A 17692-nucleotide genomic window follows, 5' to 3' on the forward strand; every position below is an offset into this window, starting at 1 on the left:
AAATTAAACGAAATAAACATTTGAAATATATGAGTTTGTATGTAATGTATGAATATAATATACAAGTTTCACTTTTTAAATGGAATTACTGAAATCAATCTACTTTTTCATGATATTCTAATTTTATGACCAGCACCTGTATATATTGGTCTGTTGTCATTCTTGATGGCTGGTTAGTTTTTTTTTTTAAATAAACCATATAAATTATACAAGAGAGCCAGAATGGCAGAAGCATGAGGCTGGCAGACGTAAACAAACCCAGAAGCACTAGCTTCATTCATCTTAGAAAAGTCATTGAGCTGTTGCCACGTTTCAGCTGAACACAAATCAAGTTCATAATCGAGCAAGAAATTCTGAAGCAGGGGACCCTCACATGCTAAAGAATGGACAGTGAATAATCCGGACCTGACACCGTTGATGCTGGGTTTTGCTGTCCTGGGAAAGCTTGCTGAGAAACTGTGTCTACGAAACCATTTATTGTCCTCCAGTCAGTGACAAATCACTGACTGGAAGACAAAATAATCATCTTAAAATAGAAAACATGCAACACACAGTCCCCTGCAAAAGGTAACCCTAAACGTTTAATCAAAGGCAACTGTACCACCCCTTACAGAAAAATGGCGTGAATGTCGTATGTGGAGGAAACACGTTCTCACATGTGAAAACATGTCACATTAATGTGATTCTGTATTTTGTGATTTTAGAACATTTTCAACAAGTTTATGTGATCACACAACTACCATTGTGTAAAAAAATATGGTGCTTTTGACTGTTCTGTCACTATCCGTTATTGTGAAAGCTCCCCATATTTTCTTACATTAATATAGAGAGGTGTTGCATACCTGAAAGTTGCAGCATTCTGAATCCTGGTGACGCCTGAGTGATTGTAGTTTATGGAAATCAGGCTGGTCTGGAGGTCCTGCTCAACTGAGGTCAGAGACGTGAAGGAAGACTCCACATACCTGACAGATCACAAGACAACTGTTCAAATATGGGTTTAAGACTAAAACCCACCTGTATGAAAACATTCAGGAAACAGTCTCCATGTAAAGAACTCTTCCTATAATACAGCACGTGTGTATGAGCATTGGTAGTCTTCTGATGTTAAATTCAACATCTATTTAAATAAAGCCATATTCTTTTTAAAGCATATAATTTAAGCCCCTTGCAAGTTTATCAAGCCTGCCTGGACAGTTCCAGGTCACCTGCAGTACATGATAGGACAACAAGGTAAGTGTAAGTTGTGGGTTTTTGTTTTTCTTTAAAATCTACTGTGGGTTTTCTATCAGCATTAGGATCCTTCCAGAACTAATCCATCTATCTTGGCCTGTCTCACAAAAAGGATCAAGGAAAAGTCTCTGCTCTGCTCCATGCCTGCATGTTCATTTTCCATCCATCCAGAGGGTGTGTTCTACTATGCCGGTCAAAGGTCTATGCCAAGGTGATGGAGAGGAGAGTTGGACAGATAATAGAACCTTAAATTCAAGAGGAGCAATGAGGTCTTTTTCATGGAATACTGGACCAGTCTCTATAGGCTTATGACCATGTCCATCGTGGTGTTCTGTGGATATACTTTGGGAATATAGGACTTCAGGCCTTCTACTAAGAGCCATTTGGTTCCTGTACAAAAGAGTGACAGTTTGGTTCATGTTGCCAGTAACAAATCAGACTTGTACCTGGAAAGTTTTAGACTCAGCCAGGGCGACCTTTTGTCAGCCTCTGTTCATAACTTTCAGGAGCAGAATTTCTTGGTGCAGCCAAGGGGCTGAGGGTCTCCAGTTTAGGGGGCTTGCGTGGCTGCTTGTTGTGGATGATGTATTCCTGTAGGCCTCATTGAGCCGAGACTTTCAGCAAACCACTTTCAGCAGGATTTCTACATTGCAGAGTGTAAAGAGTCGGGGACGAAGATCAGCACCTCCAAGTCTGGGGCCACGATCCTCAGTCAGTAATGGATGGATTTTCACCCCTGGGTGGGTGAGCCACTGAAGAGTTCCAAGTGGAGGAGGTCAAGCATTTTAGTTTTGTTTAAAAGTGGGGTATAATAGAGAAGAATACTGAAAGGCAGACCGGTGCAGCATTTGCAGTGATGTGATGGAAATGGGTTTCCTCTGAAGGATGGCTGGACTTACCCTTAGGGTTGGGGCAAGGAGTTTGGTTGTTCTACAGGAGCTGACAGCAGTCACCTCTCCTTCACTACAAAAGGAGCTAGTTAAGGTGGTCTGGGCATATGGTGAGGATTCCTTCTGTAATCCTTCCACGGGAGGTGTTTCACACATGTCAACATGTGGGTCTGTCCTGTTCTGTGTTCTAGACTCACTGAAGGAACTATATCTGAGAACAGGCCTGGGAACACCTCAGAGTCCCCTTGGAGGAGCTGGAGGAGGCAGCTGGGTGGAAGGAGGTCTGTGGATTTCTGCTAAACCTGCTGCCTCTGCAACCTGATCCAGGATAAGTTTCAAAAAATGGATGGAAAGTACCAAAAACTGATGTATTGGTAAAACAGAATTTGTTTTAGCTTATTATGAAAATAAAAACTTTATTTCTGCAGATATCTCATCTGCAGTGAACTCCTGCTCCACTTGTGAATGAACTCAATTGACAACAGCTGCTGATTCTGCTGCTAATTACTACTAAGCTCAATGATGCTGACACTGTTACCTCTGGGCATATCAGAATGAATTTAGCCTGGCCCCATTAGGTGCAGCATTTCATTATTTTCCCTAGATCGCTTCCAAGCTGAGAAACAAAAAGCTGATCTGGGTAGTTTTCTCTATGTGTCACTATGCATGATGTTAAATGACAAATAAGAAACAGCTTTGATAGCTTCATTGTACATTTAGTGCCTGAAACCTTAGCACATAATATAGTAGTTCTTTGATTTAATTCAATTAGTAAGACTGTTTAACAAAAGATCAAAGTTTCATAAACTTCATAGCAACAAAAATACCAAAATGAAATACCTCAACCTAAAGAAACAGAGACTAGAATTAGAAACTAACATGTTGATCATACAAAAAACCCTCAATGGAACAGAAAACAAGAAACAGAAGATCTGAACCTGGAGTATCCAAGCTGCTTGCAGGCAGAGACTCCCAGCATGTTGTTCCATTCATCTGCACAGACAGTCCTCCATTGTCCTCGACTCCAAAGCTGTAGGACCGATTTATTGCCACTCAGACGCACTGATACACAAGAAGAAGATAGTGATAAGTTTGCCGCTTCGTATATCAGTCTGAATACAGGTAGGCTCAGTAAACTGGGTGGTCTGCTCCACAGATAATTTTGTGTTTCACTTTGTTGACAATGCCTGAAATATTCTGCCAGAACCGACGCCTTTAAATTGAACGATTTTATTTTTATCTCTAAAATTCTAGAAACACAAAACTGTCAGTTCAAATAAGAAATAAACCCGTGTGCAGTAGATTTTTGCACTCCAGGAAGAAAAAAAGCCTTAGAAATCCAGACCTCTGTGAACATCGGAAGGACTACTGTCAGTGCACCTTACCACAGCCGAGCTCGTCCTCTTGGTTTTTACAGTGCACCTTTCCATCACACTGAGCTGAATAGCTGACGCACTGAGAGGATGAGCCACAACGAAACTTTCCCACACAGCTCAGACCCACTGCAGATGAAGACGAGACCAGAAACAAGCGTGGGATTGAAACGAAACAAAGACTGTGGTTCAGCTCTTTTCAGGCTGTCTTTAAAAGCAAATGAACCATGAAGATAGTTAGAAAACACAGATAATTTGGTTAGCCGTGCTTCAGAATAACGCATGTCTCATTGCCAATGACCTACACGTAATTAAAACCATAGAGGGTGTACATGTGACGGCAAACAGATACAATCAGCATTTTGAATTGTCTTTTTACAAACTACCAAATAGTAAAGAATGCCTAATAAATTCCTGCGCAAGAAAGATTTCTGCAAAGTAAGTTCATCCTCTTTTAATTCTAAGGTTTTCCATCTCAGAACAAAAAGAAAGATCTGATCCCTATAATAAAACACAATACAAGTGTATGTATTAATGTACATTTGTGTGTGTGCGCGTATGTATGTACACATTTGTATGTATTTGTAAGTTTACATAAATACACATGGTCTATGTGTATTTATGTATGTGCGTGTGTATGTATGGTGAAATAAAAATAAAACAAAAACATTGGCATAGGCAAATCAGCAACTTTAATTAGTGCTGCTTGGTTATTTTGTTACTTTCAGAGAGGAGGCTTTCTCCTGGAAACCTTTCAGAAGGAGTCACATTTGGCTTTACACACACTCCCGGCTTTTGGATTAGTTTTTGGTAAATAAATGAGGTCGAGTAAGTGAGCAAAAACTGAGCTTTTTACCTCCAAGGCCAATGCAGAGAACAAGAGTCAAGATGAGACATAGGACAATCAGCAACTCAAGGCGATGGGCTAGTACTCTGTTCTTCCAAGTCCTAACGAAGTCATCATCTGCTGCGAAAAAGAATAGGAAATATTAACTACGTATAAATAATGAACTGGTAATCTACTACGAACTGAAACACTTTATTTATTAAACAGTAATTACTGTATGTTACTTAAAGATGGGCCTTATCACACCACCAGTCTGTTTTCATGAATCAAAACAAAAAACTTTAGCTTGTTGTGTCATTTGTTCATATATATGTCTGGAGTATCTTGTGTATTTGCCCCCTTAGAAGTCTGCATTTAAACCCACTTCAAGAACCAATGGCAGCATTGTGATTCATTCTTAATTTGGAAACCAGATTGCATAATAATGAAGAATTTGGACCAGTTTTTATTTATCTTCAGCATGGATTTGTCCAACATTTGCCTAGAATATTTTCATTCAGTGGCGAGCTCCTATGCAGCTGTTAAAATACACATCTAGTGCTCTTGGGACAGATTGGAGACCCCAACAACGCAATCCAGATGGGTCCGAGATGTCCATGGTGAACATGTTCAGAGTTCGAGCAATCGGTTAGTCAGTCAAAGTATGTTGGGAATCACTCTTAGCTATTACCACTCCACATTTTAGCTCAATAATTATCAAAACTGGCCTCCCTGCTCCGGCTGCTGCCCCTGCGACCTGACTCCGGAACAAGCAGCAGATGATGGATGGATGGATGGATGGATGGATGGATGGATGGATGGATGGATGGATGGATGGATGGATGGATGGATGGATGAGTTACCGCCGTTTTTGTGTTTGCTACGTTTGCTTAGCAGTGGGAGCCATCTTGAATGGGGTTGTAAATGCCCATCCAGTGATTATTTTGAGAGTTGTCTCAAAAACTATCTACTGGTTCATTGAATATTTTGCTAACAGACAGACAAACAAACATACACAGAAAAGGCAAAAACTTCATTGCCTTTTGTTTTTGTTTGCAGCAGGCGATAATCATCCTGATTGCTGCAAAGCTGATCCTGTCATAGAGCATACAACAAGCCTTTTGGGGTTTTTTAAAGTAAAAACCTAAAAGCTGACATCAGGGTGTGCCAAGGTTGATCAGCATAGACATGTGGGGATGTAACTGTTGTCATGGCTTCTAGTAGATATGCCTTTTTCAAAGTCTCTCTGTGTCTCACCTTGAATAAACGGCTGCACTTTGGTGATTGGCATCGTTGGGCTGGCTGCAACTGGAGGCTGGAGCTCTTGTGGGTCGGTTGAATCTTTCTCTGGTTCTAAATCAGTAATAAAGCTGCCAAGAGGACTGACAATCAGAGTGTTGGGGGTCTCAACAGTGGGCAGGTCTTCCTCTGTCACTGAGACCACTTCTATCTTAGAGCTGTCTTCTTGTTCCGGTACCTCTGCTGGAAGGTCCTAAAGTAATATAAGAAAAAAAAATGGATTTACCTGGTGTTAAGAGTATTTGATAAGATCCTCTACAGAAGATACAAGATAATGAACAGATGTAATATAGTGTTCAAAGACAGTTCTGAATAAATTTAACACAGGCATTAGTCAATAATTATAAACATTTATCTTTCCCACAGGGGATGTCAATATGCATGCTTTGAGTTTAGAGAATCAAGAAGGATTCAAGCAAATTTGATCATTTTCAAAAAATGAAAAAAAACAAAAACAAAACAACAACAAAAACAGGTAATTTCCATCAAATTAGAAACACCATAATGTTGAATTTGTTGAATCATATTAAAAAACAGACTAAACCACAAATGGATCAGTAAGCAGCTTAATTCCAAATGATTAAAACATTGAATCAAAAGCAGAAAAACAAAATCAACCCAGATTCACAAACAAGTGGGTCTGGCAATAATCAGGAGTGTGTATTTTACACACACAGCTGTCTCCAGCCTCTGATATCCTTCATTTGGATCCACCATCATCAACTTCTTCTATTGGTGATCTGGCTAAGGCCTCGTCCACACGAGAATGTCTTTTTAACCCTAAACAACATTGTTGTTTCTGAAAATATTACCTTAAAAACAGCACTATTTTTAGAAATGTTTTCATCCAAACAAAAACACAAAAAATGACCCAAAATGCTGTAGTAACTATGCCAGACCTGTATGCGGCACTGTAATGCTGTAATACAGAGTTTTCCTGATGTTGAGGAGAAAAAGATTAAAAAAACAAAGGTGCTATCCATTCACAACTATTGGACATCTTTATTGGACTCCAGAGAGCAGCAGCTGGTTCCAAGTAAAAGACCTGATCCCATGATCTGGGCCCGATGATAGAAGATGCACGACACGTTCAGGAGTGGATACTAATCCCTACGTACATGTTTCCCCTGATAGATGGTATTATAGACTCTCAGGAAATAATTATGATAGAGTAAATTCTTCGAGATGAAAGACGACTAACACAAGTGGAATTAAACCCCATTTCTCCAAGCTGATGTGATTCAAAGAGCTATCTGCAACAAGTAAGATATTATTTATTCATAGCTCTTCCACAAAGCTTCACTTCAAAAGATGTGAACTATCACTTTAAGTGCACCAGACCGTGAAGTCCCACATTACATGACTCCCAAGAGCACTCTGACCCTGACCTGACATCAGACTATGTACCTGCTGATTTAACAACAAAGAAATACACTTCAAATTAAAAGACCAACCTTGAACGTTATGGAAATGTTTTTCATCTAAGGGACAAACTGCAAATCTCCACTTTTTAGTTCTTGCAGATTATAATCCAAAGTTTGAAGTGTTTGAAATTTGTTGTGTGTTTAAACAGTGAGAAGCTGCTATAGTTGGATTTTATTTAATGACATTCCTAACCAGCTAATAGTAACTGAAAGCTTGTTAAGAAAGAGATATGTTGTAAATACTTAGAAAGAATTACATTTTAAATCATCAAGCCATTCCTGTTTTGTGAGTCATGCACTATATGTTTACATCCAACCCCTCATAGGTTACCTACGTAGAAAACGGTCCATTAGATCACTAAATTTTCGGCTAATCCTATTAGGCTACCACAGGTGTTCCCAGATTTTTTAGCTTCTGATCCCCAAAAAAACAATGTCAGAGACTTGTGCCCCCAATATCATTGACTACACTGCTAAAAGGCTTAATGCCAACACAAATAGATTAAACCTTTATATGACTATTGTTATTTTGTAACAATTATAGTAAAAAAGAAAAAGCTAGTAGGACTTTTGAATTGAATTGATTTGACTTTGGACATCATCTTAGGTCCCCCAACCTACTGTTTCATGACCCACAGCGGGGTCCCGACTCCAACTTTGGAGACAATTGGATAACCAGGACATAAAAATAATTAGGAATTAATTAATGTAAGTGAAAATGAAATACACCTTCAAAATCCTTTTTTTTTTACACAGATTTATAACGAGAAGTATTTCAATATTTAGTTGGCTTACTGTTTGAGGAGGTGCTGTGTCGTCAGTGTTGGAAGCAGGATCTGTGAAGAGAAGAAATGGGGTGAGTGGTGTAAATGAAGCTGTAAAGCGAGATGAAATGAGAGCAGAAGTCCGAGAAATTGGAAGCAAACCACGAAGACAGAGAACAGCAGATAAAACCAAGAATCATCGGCAAAAAGACCAAATAGGCTGGAATCCCAAGCAGTGCGAGGAACATATCCAACGTACTGATTTCCTCAGTGTCTTTCATCGTCACGACATTGTCCACGCTCAGCCGTGTTTTGTCTGAGACCATACTCCCCAGAACTAGAGTTCCCTTCGCTCTCCTCCTAATAGGTGCCCTCCTGCCATGTCTACATTTACAAAGGGACACCTGAGCAGGCTCGGCGCTGTTACTCCGAGAGGGATCAGGTGGCGCTGCACCTTCAGCTCTGTGGGTAGGGTTACCTTCAACATGTCACTGAGAAGTTCAGGCTCCACACACATACAAAACACACTCAGCGTTTCTGAGAGATGTGCAACCAAGTTTCCGTTACCACCTCGACACAGAGTTGAATTAAATCAAATTCTATTATTTCAAATGGACCACAGTATTGTTACTATAAATAAAGCTAATAAATGGTGTTTAGAATATTGAATTACACAGGGTTTTGTGGTGGGCAGTTTTTCCTGAGAAGTTAGAATATTAATATAGAACATATAGGATATTAATTCTGTCCCATTTTCTAAATTCAGACATATTTATTTGTCAAAATTTCATGTTTCATGATGTAATTTTAAAACACATAAAGCAATGGCAAAGTTTTAAACTGAGATCGTCTTATGTTGAGAAATGACAGAGTTTCGGCTATTTTGGTCAAACCCAGTTGTAATAATGATGAGTTGCAATGAGTCAAGAACAGAAATGGGTTTTTTTTCAGTTTTGACAAAATCACAAATCAGTATACTGTATGTTAGTATAGAGGAGGTTCCATGTGATGGTTGTTCAATCTGAAACATTTCGAAGGTTGAAACATGTCTTCGTCTCTTACAGCCTATAAGCTGTGCAGAACCTTCTGAGTTAGAAAAACACCGTCTCAGACATCATTCCTCCCTGAAACAGACATGTCTTTAATTCTCATCCATCTGGACACGAGGCCCACAGTCAGAAAACATTTCTCGCTTTCTTTCTGTCACTTTTCTACCTGCTGTGTTTGGGTCAGAAAGTCACACTCAGCTTCTTCAGCAGAAACAACAGCAGTGTGATGCAAAAAAAGCAAAAAACAAATTAAATAGTGGAAGTAGCTCATCATATTAGCTCTGTGAAGCCAAAAGAGGGACCCATTTCTTCATTCAGGTCCAGATTTCAGCCAGCAGGAAGTTAGAGAGAAATGATAATTGATTGTTGATTATTAGGCATGTAAAGAAAATCAAAGTCACAGGACAGGTGACTGAAACTTGGATTTTATTAGACTCTCATTGCGTGAGTTCCTTGTAGCATTAACCGTTAAGTGAATCAGTGTTGACACATAACAGACAAATTAGAACAGAAACATTTCTTCTTCTCAGAATAAATTTATGAAGAAATAATGAACCGTTCAAGACATTTTCCACATGATGATTGTGATTAAAAGTCCTTTTATACCAAATATGCAAACATGCCTCGGGACCTTATTGATCAATGACTTTCTTTTGGTTCTAGTAGCCTGAAACAATTTATCTCACATTGTACAACTATAGCTGAGAGCACAGATAGTATATAAATGTTAGAGCCATTGAACATCCCCCCCACTGATTTGGGAACTTTGAAACCTTGAATTTGACATAAGCTCTTCAACACCTTAGTCTTTCTGGAGCCTGTAGCAACTATATTTAGACCAGAAAATGGAGCGGGAGAAGAAACTTTTATTAAAAGTACATATCTTTGAAGAACAAATATCTATGAAGTTAAATAATGTTACTTAGAGGAACCACCTGCAGACTGATCAGACCGTTGGTCTACCTAATGACTCTGTAATGAACACATTTGGGATTGGATTTCTTGTTTTTTTTAAGGAGTCTACTGGAGTCAGAGATGTTCTGAAGTTTGTACTTTAAAGCATTCAGTCCTGTTAGTGGGGATAAATCCATACACTTTATAGTAGCTGTAAAAAAATGTGGATAAACTTGTTAAGGGAGCTTACGCTTAAGCACCAAAACACCCTCGTTGCTTTTCTCCTATTATCGTTTCATTTCTATCATTATTTTCAGTTTGCATCTCATCTGCAGCTTCGCAAGCAAAAAACTACATCCAAACATGCGCCTCGATCAGAAGCAGTAGACAAAAATCCCTAAAGAAATTCAAATAATGTCCCAATAAAGAGCAGGACGAGTGAGAAAACTCAGGCTTCACAGCAGAGACATCATTCAAAGTTTTTAGACAGGTTACAGAAAGTTGGACTTTTACATGACTGAACTGGCATATCAATATTTTTAATAGTTTTTACACAATCTCAGTTTAAATTGAATGACACACTTATTTTACAGTTTATACATCAAAAAGCCGGTAGTTTTGTCTTCTTCCACTGCTATAGGACTTGTGTTTTTCTCTCCAGTGCCCTCTAAGTGCAGAGCGTGCACACCTAAACTCACATTGACTTCAGTTCTATCTGAGCTCAGTTTTCTCCTCAAAACTAGAAGTGAGGGGTCTTTTTTAACTTGCCATATCATTCATGAAACACTGTAGAAACATAAAAACCTGTCACCATCAAAGCCTTCTGCCACTTCAGGAAATCTCTTAGTATGACTCATAGTTTTCACACAGCGACTGTTTGAGGCTTAATTTCTACTCTTTGTTTCTGTCTACCTTTCTTATTAAAGAGTGCTGTCAGGGAGTGACAAACACAGGTGTGTAGTTACCATGGGGACTTTAATGAGCCACTGACAGCAGCTTTAATGTTTCTTTTGATTTTGATTCTATTTCCAGTTTCTACATTGAAATATTGGCATTTTGTCAGCTTAAATTATTACAAAAGGAAGCTCCAAATCACTAATGGGCTTAAAAGAAAAAAAAAAAAGATGATGGATGCAAGAATTTCAAGCAGCAGCTGAAATGGCACCATTTAATATTTCTGCAGAAATCTTCTACTGTCTGGATTAATCACCATGATTCAGAAGAGACCGGCTCTACGTAACAAATAAAAAACATGACTTGTTGGTTCCATTGATGTTGCTCTTTTCACAGACTGGAGGTGAAAATACAGCAGTCATTTATGCTCCAGTTCAGGAAGCCCAGAGTCTCATTACAGCGTCCTCCGTGGTAAGAAGTGGGTTGAGACTTGATATGGGCCGACAGTGCTTCCTCTTCTGAGGTGTCCTTTGTGGGAAAGAGCCAGGTAGTTTCCTGGGTAGGACAGCGAGGAGTAGGTCGTGTAGTGATTCTCCAGCAGGTTTTCCTTGAACAGGCAGTCATCAGAAAACTCCTCCTGAACAGAGAACGCAGAGAATTCACGTTATGACTCTGATGCTTCGAATTTGAGATTTACTCAGGACGTCCGTCATGGATGACTGATTATTTGGGTCCATGACAGATTTATCTGAAGTTCCAGCCGCCTACAAACCTCTCCGTACGCCAGTCCTTCCTCGTCCATACAGAGGTACAAGCCGCTCTTGACCCCTCTGATTCCCACCACACCACGTTTCATAGCAAACAACGTCAGCCAACCTAGAGGAAAAACAGACATCCAAGCAGCGGTAAGTTGCATTACTGAAGCTTTCCAACTGTTTATTCATACATTTTTACAAAATATAAACCTCATTTATGGTGTAAACTACTGTAGTACTAGAGAGGCTGAAGAAGGGGTGGGCAATAGGTCGATATTAGATGATGAAGGATCAGAATGTGTAGATCAGTGGTCTCCAACCCTGGTCCTCGAGGGGCACTATCCTGCATGTTTTCCTTGTTTCTCTGCTCCAGCACACCTGATTTGAATCAATGGGTGATTAACAGGCTTCTGCAGAACAAGAAGAGGTAATTTAACCTCTGAATCAGGTGTGTCGGAGCAGGGAAACAAGGAAAACATGCAGGATGGTGGCCCTCCAGGACCAGGGTTGGACACCCCTGGTGTCGATGATCTGCCAAAGCAGAGCGATCCTAGGATCTTCTATAGAGCACATTCTACCTAATGTTGTTCTATGCTTTGCGGTGAAGCATCAGTTTTTTTCCTCAGTAAAATCCACTCATGTGCTAGTCCGCTTAATGCCTGCCTCAGAGGAACAGGGATCAGCTGATCACCGGTTTCCTTTTCCAGAGGTGCGTTCAGCTTGGCTGTCATTGTGAAGGATGTAGTTTCCAGAAAAATCAAGTGAACATTCACACTCTTGTATATTTTTTTAGTTATTATTTCATGACCGTTTTTAATACACGAGATATTCAAGAGACATCCAAGCATAGCGTTGTTGTGATGAGGACTATTTCCTGAAATGTAGTGGTGATGCTGACAGCCTGGGATGATCTGTGCCTTGCTGGAGTCGATTTCTCATTCATTGGTTGTTTAATGTGTCTCAGAATCAACACTTGAACATTGTGATATGCCACCATGTTTTTTTGATAGTTTGAATGCCATTTTTTACTGGCTCACGTGTGTACACGTCAGTATCGTATGAGAAAATATAAACCACCAATACAGGAACTAGACCACCACAAGGTTCAAATATCGCTTCAAACAGCAGGATCTGCTCCAACAATGCAAAGGCCATCTAGGCAAAGACCAGTACATCAGGATCAGAGTTCACAACATGATCTGTATTTCAGGATATAGTTGTCACCGCCATGTTCTTATGTTGTTATGACTCTTGAATATATTCGGCAACAGCTGTGGTCAAACATTGGTGTGAAATAATAACTAAGACATAAACAAGAGTTCTAACATTTATTGCTTTTCTCAAAATGTCATCCTTCACAACGGCAGCCGAGCTGAACGTCCATCCGGTTGACCTCTGACCTTTGTAGTCCTGGGATTGTAGGCATGTGCACACAAGTACTGCATGACTCGTGTACTTCTTCTTTGTGGTTCTCTAACAATAAAAAGGATGGCAAAGTTGAAGAGGAGCTCAGATTGGATTTCATGTTGCTTTTTCAGCTTTAACCCTGTTTTCCTCTTTTAGTTTCCTTTGAATATTTTTATTTTGCAATCAAACTACTTCCAGATACATTGTGCTTTGTTAACCATTCATGCATATCAAAACGGTCAGCTCTAGTGGATTTAGTGCACTATGACTTCTAGTATTTTCAACTTTCATACTTTTCGGATTATTTAACTTTATTTATCAATATTCCCTCATATAAACACATTAAGATCTCTTCAATTATACCATTAAACATTTTCTATTAAATCTATTTAAGCATAATTGCTCTATTTTTGCCTTTTCAGCTCCATTTATCATTCGACCAACTTTAGCTTGCTAATTGTAGATTTTAGCTATGGTTTTGGTAAATTCAGCTTTTATCTACAATCTTGCTACATTTTGCTTTTAGCTACTATTTTGCTGATTTTAGCTTCTGTTCTGCTTATTTTAAGTTGAACAAATCACTGAATCAAATTTCCGCATCATTTTTTTGCAGAAACTGCAATTTTTCTAGTTTAAAACCCGATTTAATTAAAACTGTGGTTCAGGATGAAGTGTTCAAATGTTTGGGATGAACTCACAGTACTGAGTAGGTCTGTGAACGCCTCCCACTGAGCCGTCCGGTAAAATCTGGAGGTGGAAACCAATCCCAGCCCGGCAGTAGAGCAGCTGATGCTTCACAGGTTTTCTGACTGGACTGGAACTCTGAGCTGCAAAACAAAACAATGATCCAGTGTTTGTTACTGGATAAGTCAGAGTTTGGCAACAAAGCAATATATATAGATGCTATTTTCTTACAATTAAAAAAAAAAAATCATGTTAACACTTCACTCAGATTAAACTAATTTAATAAATCTCAATCTGAATGAACAATCTTTAATCTCTTTTAATGAACTTATTACTGATCTAATCAACAGGAAAATGGAGGTATGTTTGCTTAATTTGATTGCTTCTTTTTGTTTTACTTCAATTTGTACAGTTTTTCAAAAGGAAAAGTCCACTCTCTTTTAGTGTCATTGTGCATTTTAGTTTCATTGTTCTCCATATCAGGACGTAATATGAATGAATTGGTCTTCACAGAGTTCTAAAATAATTCAAATCCAACTTCAAGTCTACAAAAACACAACAGATTTCACTGTGCCATTATTTATTACACAGAAACAAAGTCAAAATGGAAAATCTTTGTGAAAAACTGCATCCAGCCCGCGACACAGCAGCTTGTAGAGCCTCCTTCAGCAGCAATTACTCTCAGTAGTGGTTTTCTTTTGGAGTATATCTGTCTTTTTACATGGTTGAGGAACAATTTTGGCCCACTCTTCTTTCTAACGTTGCTTCAGTCCATTGATGTTTGCAGACATTTGTTTCTGCTCAGCTCGCTGAAGGTCCCAGCTCATCATTTCAGTCAGGTTGAGGTCATGGACTTTGACTGGACCGTTGCTGCACTTTGATTCTTTTCTTCTTGAGCCGTTCTGTTGTAGATTAGCTGCTGTGTTTAGGATCATTGTCCTGTTGCAGCATGCCCAATTTTGGTCCAACGTTCAGCTGTTGGACATTTGACTCTAAAATCTTTTGGTTTACAGAAGAGCTCATGGTCAATTCAAGGACTGCAAGGAGCCCAAACTATCACACCACCACCACCGTGCTGACAGTGTGTACCCACATTTTGTGTTTGGTTTTCACCAAACATGTTGCTGTGCATTATAGGTAAACGTGTCTACTTTGCTCCCATCTGTCCAAAGGACACTCTTTCAGAAATCCTGTGGTTCATTCAGATGAAACTTCACAAACCTGAGTCATGTGGCCATGTTGCTTCGAGAGATTTTCTCTTGCAATTCTTCCAAACAAGCCATACTTTTTGTTATTGGTGCTTTTAAAAAAATAAAATAAAACTAAAATGAGACCAGGTGCTGTTTTTAACTACATGAAAACACCACAGGATTAGGTTCAGTGAGAGGGGCTGGACATACACAAGCTGTCGTTTATATAGTCAAACTATTTAATATGTCATTAATAATTTATATCCGCACCTATCATCACTTTTTGTACTTAAGGCAGCCATGTTGGATTCCTAGGAGGTGATCCCACTTCAGGAAGTGTTCCACTCTCCATCCCAAAATCATGCAGGTTGGTTTCCTTAACTGAGGATGTCTCGTTATGTTTGCCTGTATGTCTTCAGCTGAAGACGCAGCTGGAATCAGGCTGTACTGTAGGTCCATTCAGCATAAGCTCCATGGTTGTGAAACCTGGTACTGAGCAGATATGTTGGGGGTTACAGCGCCTTTTCAGTCTTTGAGAGTTCATGGAAGGTTTTTGTGCTATAGTAGAGATCCTTCCAGGACCTCAAACATCTTGTCTATCTGACCTCAAACTGGGTTTGATTTTGAGCCAAAACAACAACAACAACCAGAGACCAGCTGACCTATATTTGATATCAAACCAAATGTGACAGCGTAAATGGGTCGTCTGCTTAAAGCTCTTCAGCCTCTACATATTACACCTCTGAACTACTGGATACAAACAGCACAAAAACCTAAAACAAAATAAAAAAATAGCAACAAACCTTGAATGAAAAACACCAGCGTAATCCTTTCTATATAAAATAATGAAAATAAAACAGAAAACACAAAAATCTTTGTCTCTCTGACTGATGAGTCCCCCTAGGGATATTTTTGGTTTGCTCACCTTTTTTTTTCAGCAGGGCTTCCCTCATGTGCAGCAGCCAGAGGCGTCTAAAGTGAGAATCCAGGTCTTCAGCCTCCTCTGGTCTGTTTGCTCCCACCAGCTGATCACTTAGAGCCAGAAGAAGTAGGAAGCAAGACAACAGAGAGGCGACAGTCATAGTGATGGACATCAGACAGCTGCCAGCAGACCCAACACTGATGTCCTGAAAGCAGTCATGGTTCTGCTTAGAGGGCACAGTCTCAGACCGGAGCCTGTTCTTCTGTTAAACCCTGAACAACCTTCTGTTTATCCCTCCTTTTATTAATGACTGGCAGGGACATAGCTAGGACACTTGACTGTGATTATCAGCGATTGAGATACTGACAGCAGCTTTAACACACATGATGTTGTACCTGAACTCACAGCCTGTCCGGTATCCAGGAGCCTGAACTGATCCAGACCCAGAGCAGAAAGTGGAGGAAGGAGTGAAACAAACTGTGACACGCTGCTGCTTGGGAGGAAGCCTGCGTACGAGGCCATGCTTTCCTGGAACGGCCGAGAGACATGCAGACTGTCTGTTCAGCCTCCCAATCGCTGAGATTAGAGGGCGAACGGAGCTGATAGAGCGGAGGCAGAACAACATGATCCGACTGAACACACAGACAAGTTCAGGAAACGTCAACCTACCTTTTGGTTTCTTTAACATCTTGTTGTGGTTTGCAGATGGACAAATATACAGCCACTTGTGTAAAGCTTCACATTTCCACCTGATAGTGATGTGGAAGTACAGGGGGGTTAAGTTACCAGTAAAGGTTAACATTATGGCTGAGATTACAGGAAAATGTATATAAAGAAAGTAAATTTAGGAGTAAATACACATAGTTACAGTGTAGTCTGAAAGTATTAACAGCACTTCACCAATTTCCATAGGACTCCATACAGGCATCACAAGCTAGACGACTCTGGAAGCCTGCAGTTTCTGAAATGCTTCCCAGCTACAGGGCCTCACCTCACGCCATAACTGGTGAATCTCCTTCCCAGCTTGGCAGAGGAGGACCAATGAGGACAAAACAGGACATCCGGCCTCCACTTAGGGACCATGAATAGTACAATCATATTAGAGGAAAAGTGGTTCTACAACAGACCAAAAGGGCATGATATATAAGCAAAAAGAGAGGAGCTAAACCCACCAAGGACACCGTTGGAGCTACGGTCAGAGTGCGCAAATCTTTTCATGTGGGAAAAGGAGAGACCAGTACAGTGATCTTTACTCAGTACAGCAGCAGAGAGATATACCAGTGGATCGAGGCATCTTCTGCAGTGTTGTGTATTCTGTACTGGTCCATTGCGGTGAAGAGAGCTGTAAGGCAAAACTCTCCGTTTACCGGTCAGTCTATGTTCCTTCTCTCAACCATGGTCATGAACTCTGGGTAACGACCATAGGAACAAGATCTTGGGTAGCTGGGCTCTCCCTTGGAGATAGGGTGAGAAGTTTGGTTATTCGGAAGGGACTCGGAGTAGAACCAGTTCTCCTTAAACCAGTGGATTGTTCTTAAGTAGTGGGTTTAGAGTCATTGTCCTGCTGGAAGGTGGACCTCCGTCCCGGTTTTAAATCTTTGAAAGAGTCCAGCAAGTTCCTCTCCAGAATCCATCCATCTATCCTTTGAATCTGACCAATGTCCCAGTCCCTGCTGATGACAAACATCCCCATAGCATGATGCTGCCACTACCATGCTTCACTTGAAGGGAGGTATTAGATTTGCCTCAGACATAGTGTTGCCCTTGATGGCCTAAAAGTTTGGTCTTATCTGACCACAGCACGTTCTTCCACACGTTTGGGGCAGAATTTCCAAATAGTCCAGTTTTTTTATTTTTTCTCTAATCAGTTGTCATATGTCCCAGCTTTTCACCAGCCTTTGAATGCAGCATTACATTTGAGCCTTGAGCATGAAGAAAGTCTCAAATGCCACATGCACAGGCAAGCTGATCCATCTGCAGAAGGCGACACGTGAATGTGCACTTGACAAGTTGTACGAGGGTTTTTCAGATGTGTATATTTGAAAAACTGTTTATGCATTTATGAATCTTGTACACATACAAATCTTGTAC

The 17692-nt window shown here is 40.1% G+C and overlaps 2 protein-coding genes across 2 annotated transcripts in view; both read right to left on the reverse strand.

The window, feature by feature from the left end:
• The window catches only part of tmprss3a (transmembrane serine protease 3a), a 19731-nt gene extending 11554 nt beyond the window's left edge, over positions 1-8177 (reverse strand). The window contains exons 1-7 of the mRNA XM_017421229.3: positions 8066-8177; positions 7838-7878; positions 5577-5811; positions 4350-4460; positions 3506-3622; positions 3059-3182; positions 843-962 (exon numbers count right to left, since the gene is read on the reverse strand). Coding sequence (XP_017276718.1) covers positions 843-962; positions 3059-3182; positions 3506-3622; positions 4350-4460; positions 5577-5811; positions 7838-7878; positions 8066-8132 — 815 coding nt within the window. The 5' untranslated portion in view covers positions 8133-8177. The remainder of the gene's footprint in view (positions 1-842; positions 963-3058; positions 3183-3505; positions 3623-4349; positions 4461-5576; positions 5812-7837; positions 7879-8065) is intronic.
• Positions 8178-10370: 2193 nt separating this feature from the next.
• fgf9 (fibroblast growth factor 9) lies at positions 10371-16310 on the reverse strand. The gene is made up of 4 exons (XM_017421138.3): positions 15605-16310; positions 13504-13632; positions 11416-11519; positions 10371-11280 (listed from the first exon to the last, which is right to left on the reverse strand). The coding sequence occupies exons 1-4, from the start codon at positions 15771-15773 to the stop codon at positions 11098-11100; spliced, it is 585 nt and encodes a 194-aa protein (XP_017276627.3). The 5' UTR covers positions 15774-16310; the 3' UTR covers positions 10371-11097.
• Between the last annotated feature and the right edge of the window lie 1382 nt (positions 16311-17692).

This window comes from Kryptolebias marmoratus, linkage group LG6 (genome assembly GCF_001649575.2).
Source record: "Kryptolebias marmoratus isolate JLee-2015 linkage group LG6, ASM164957v2, whole genome shotgun sequence".
NCBI classification, from domain to species: Eukaryota; Metazoa; Chordata; class Actinopteri; order Cyprinodontiformes; family Rivulidae; genus Kryptolebias; species Kryptolebias marmoratus.

Bases quoted from the DNA above. Each gene is read 5' to 3' on its own strand.
- fgf9 (XM_017421138.3), bottom strand. From the start codon at position 15,773: ATGTCCATCACTATGACTGTCGCCTCTCTGTTGTCTTGCTTCCTACTT. The intron at 13,633-15,604 runs GTGAGCAAACCA...TTTGTTTTGCAG, and splicing joins AGCCCTGCTGAAAAAAAAAG to CTCAGAGTTCCAGTCCAGTC. The intron at 11,281-11,415 runs GTTTGTAGGCGG...TTCTCTGTTCAG, and splicing joins AAGGACTGGCGTACGGAGAG to GAGGAGTTTTCTGATGACTG.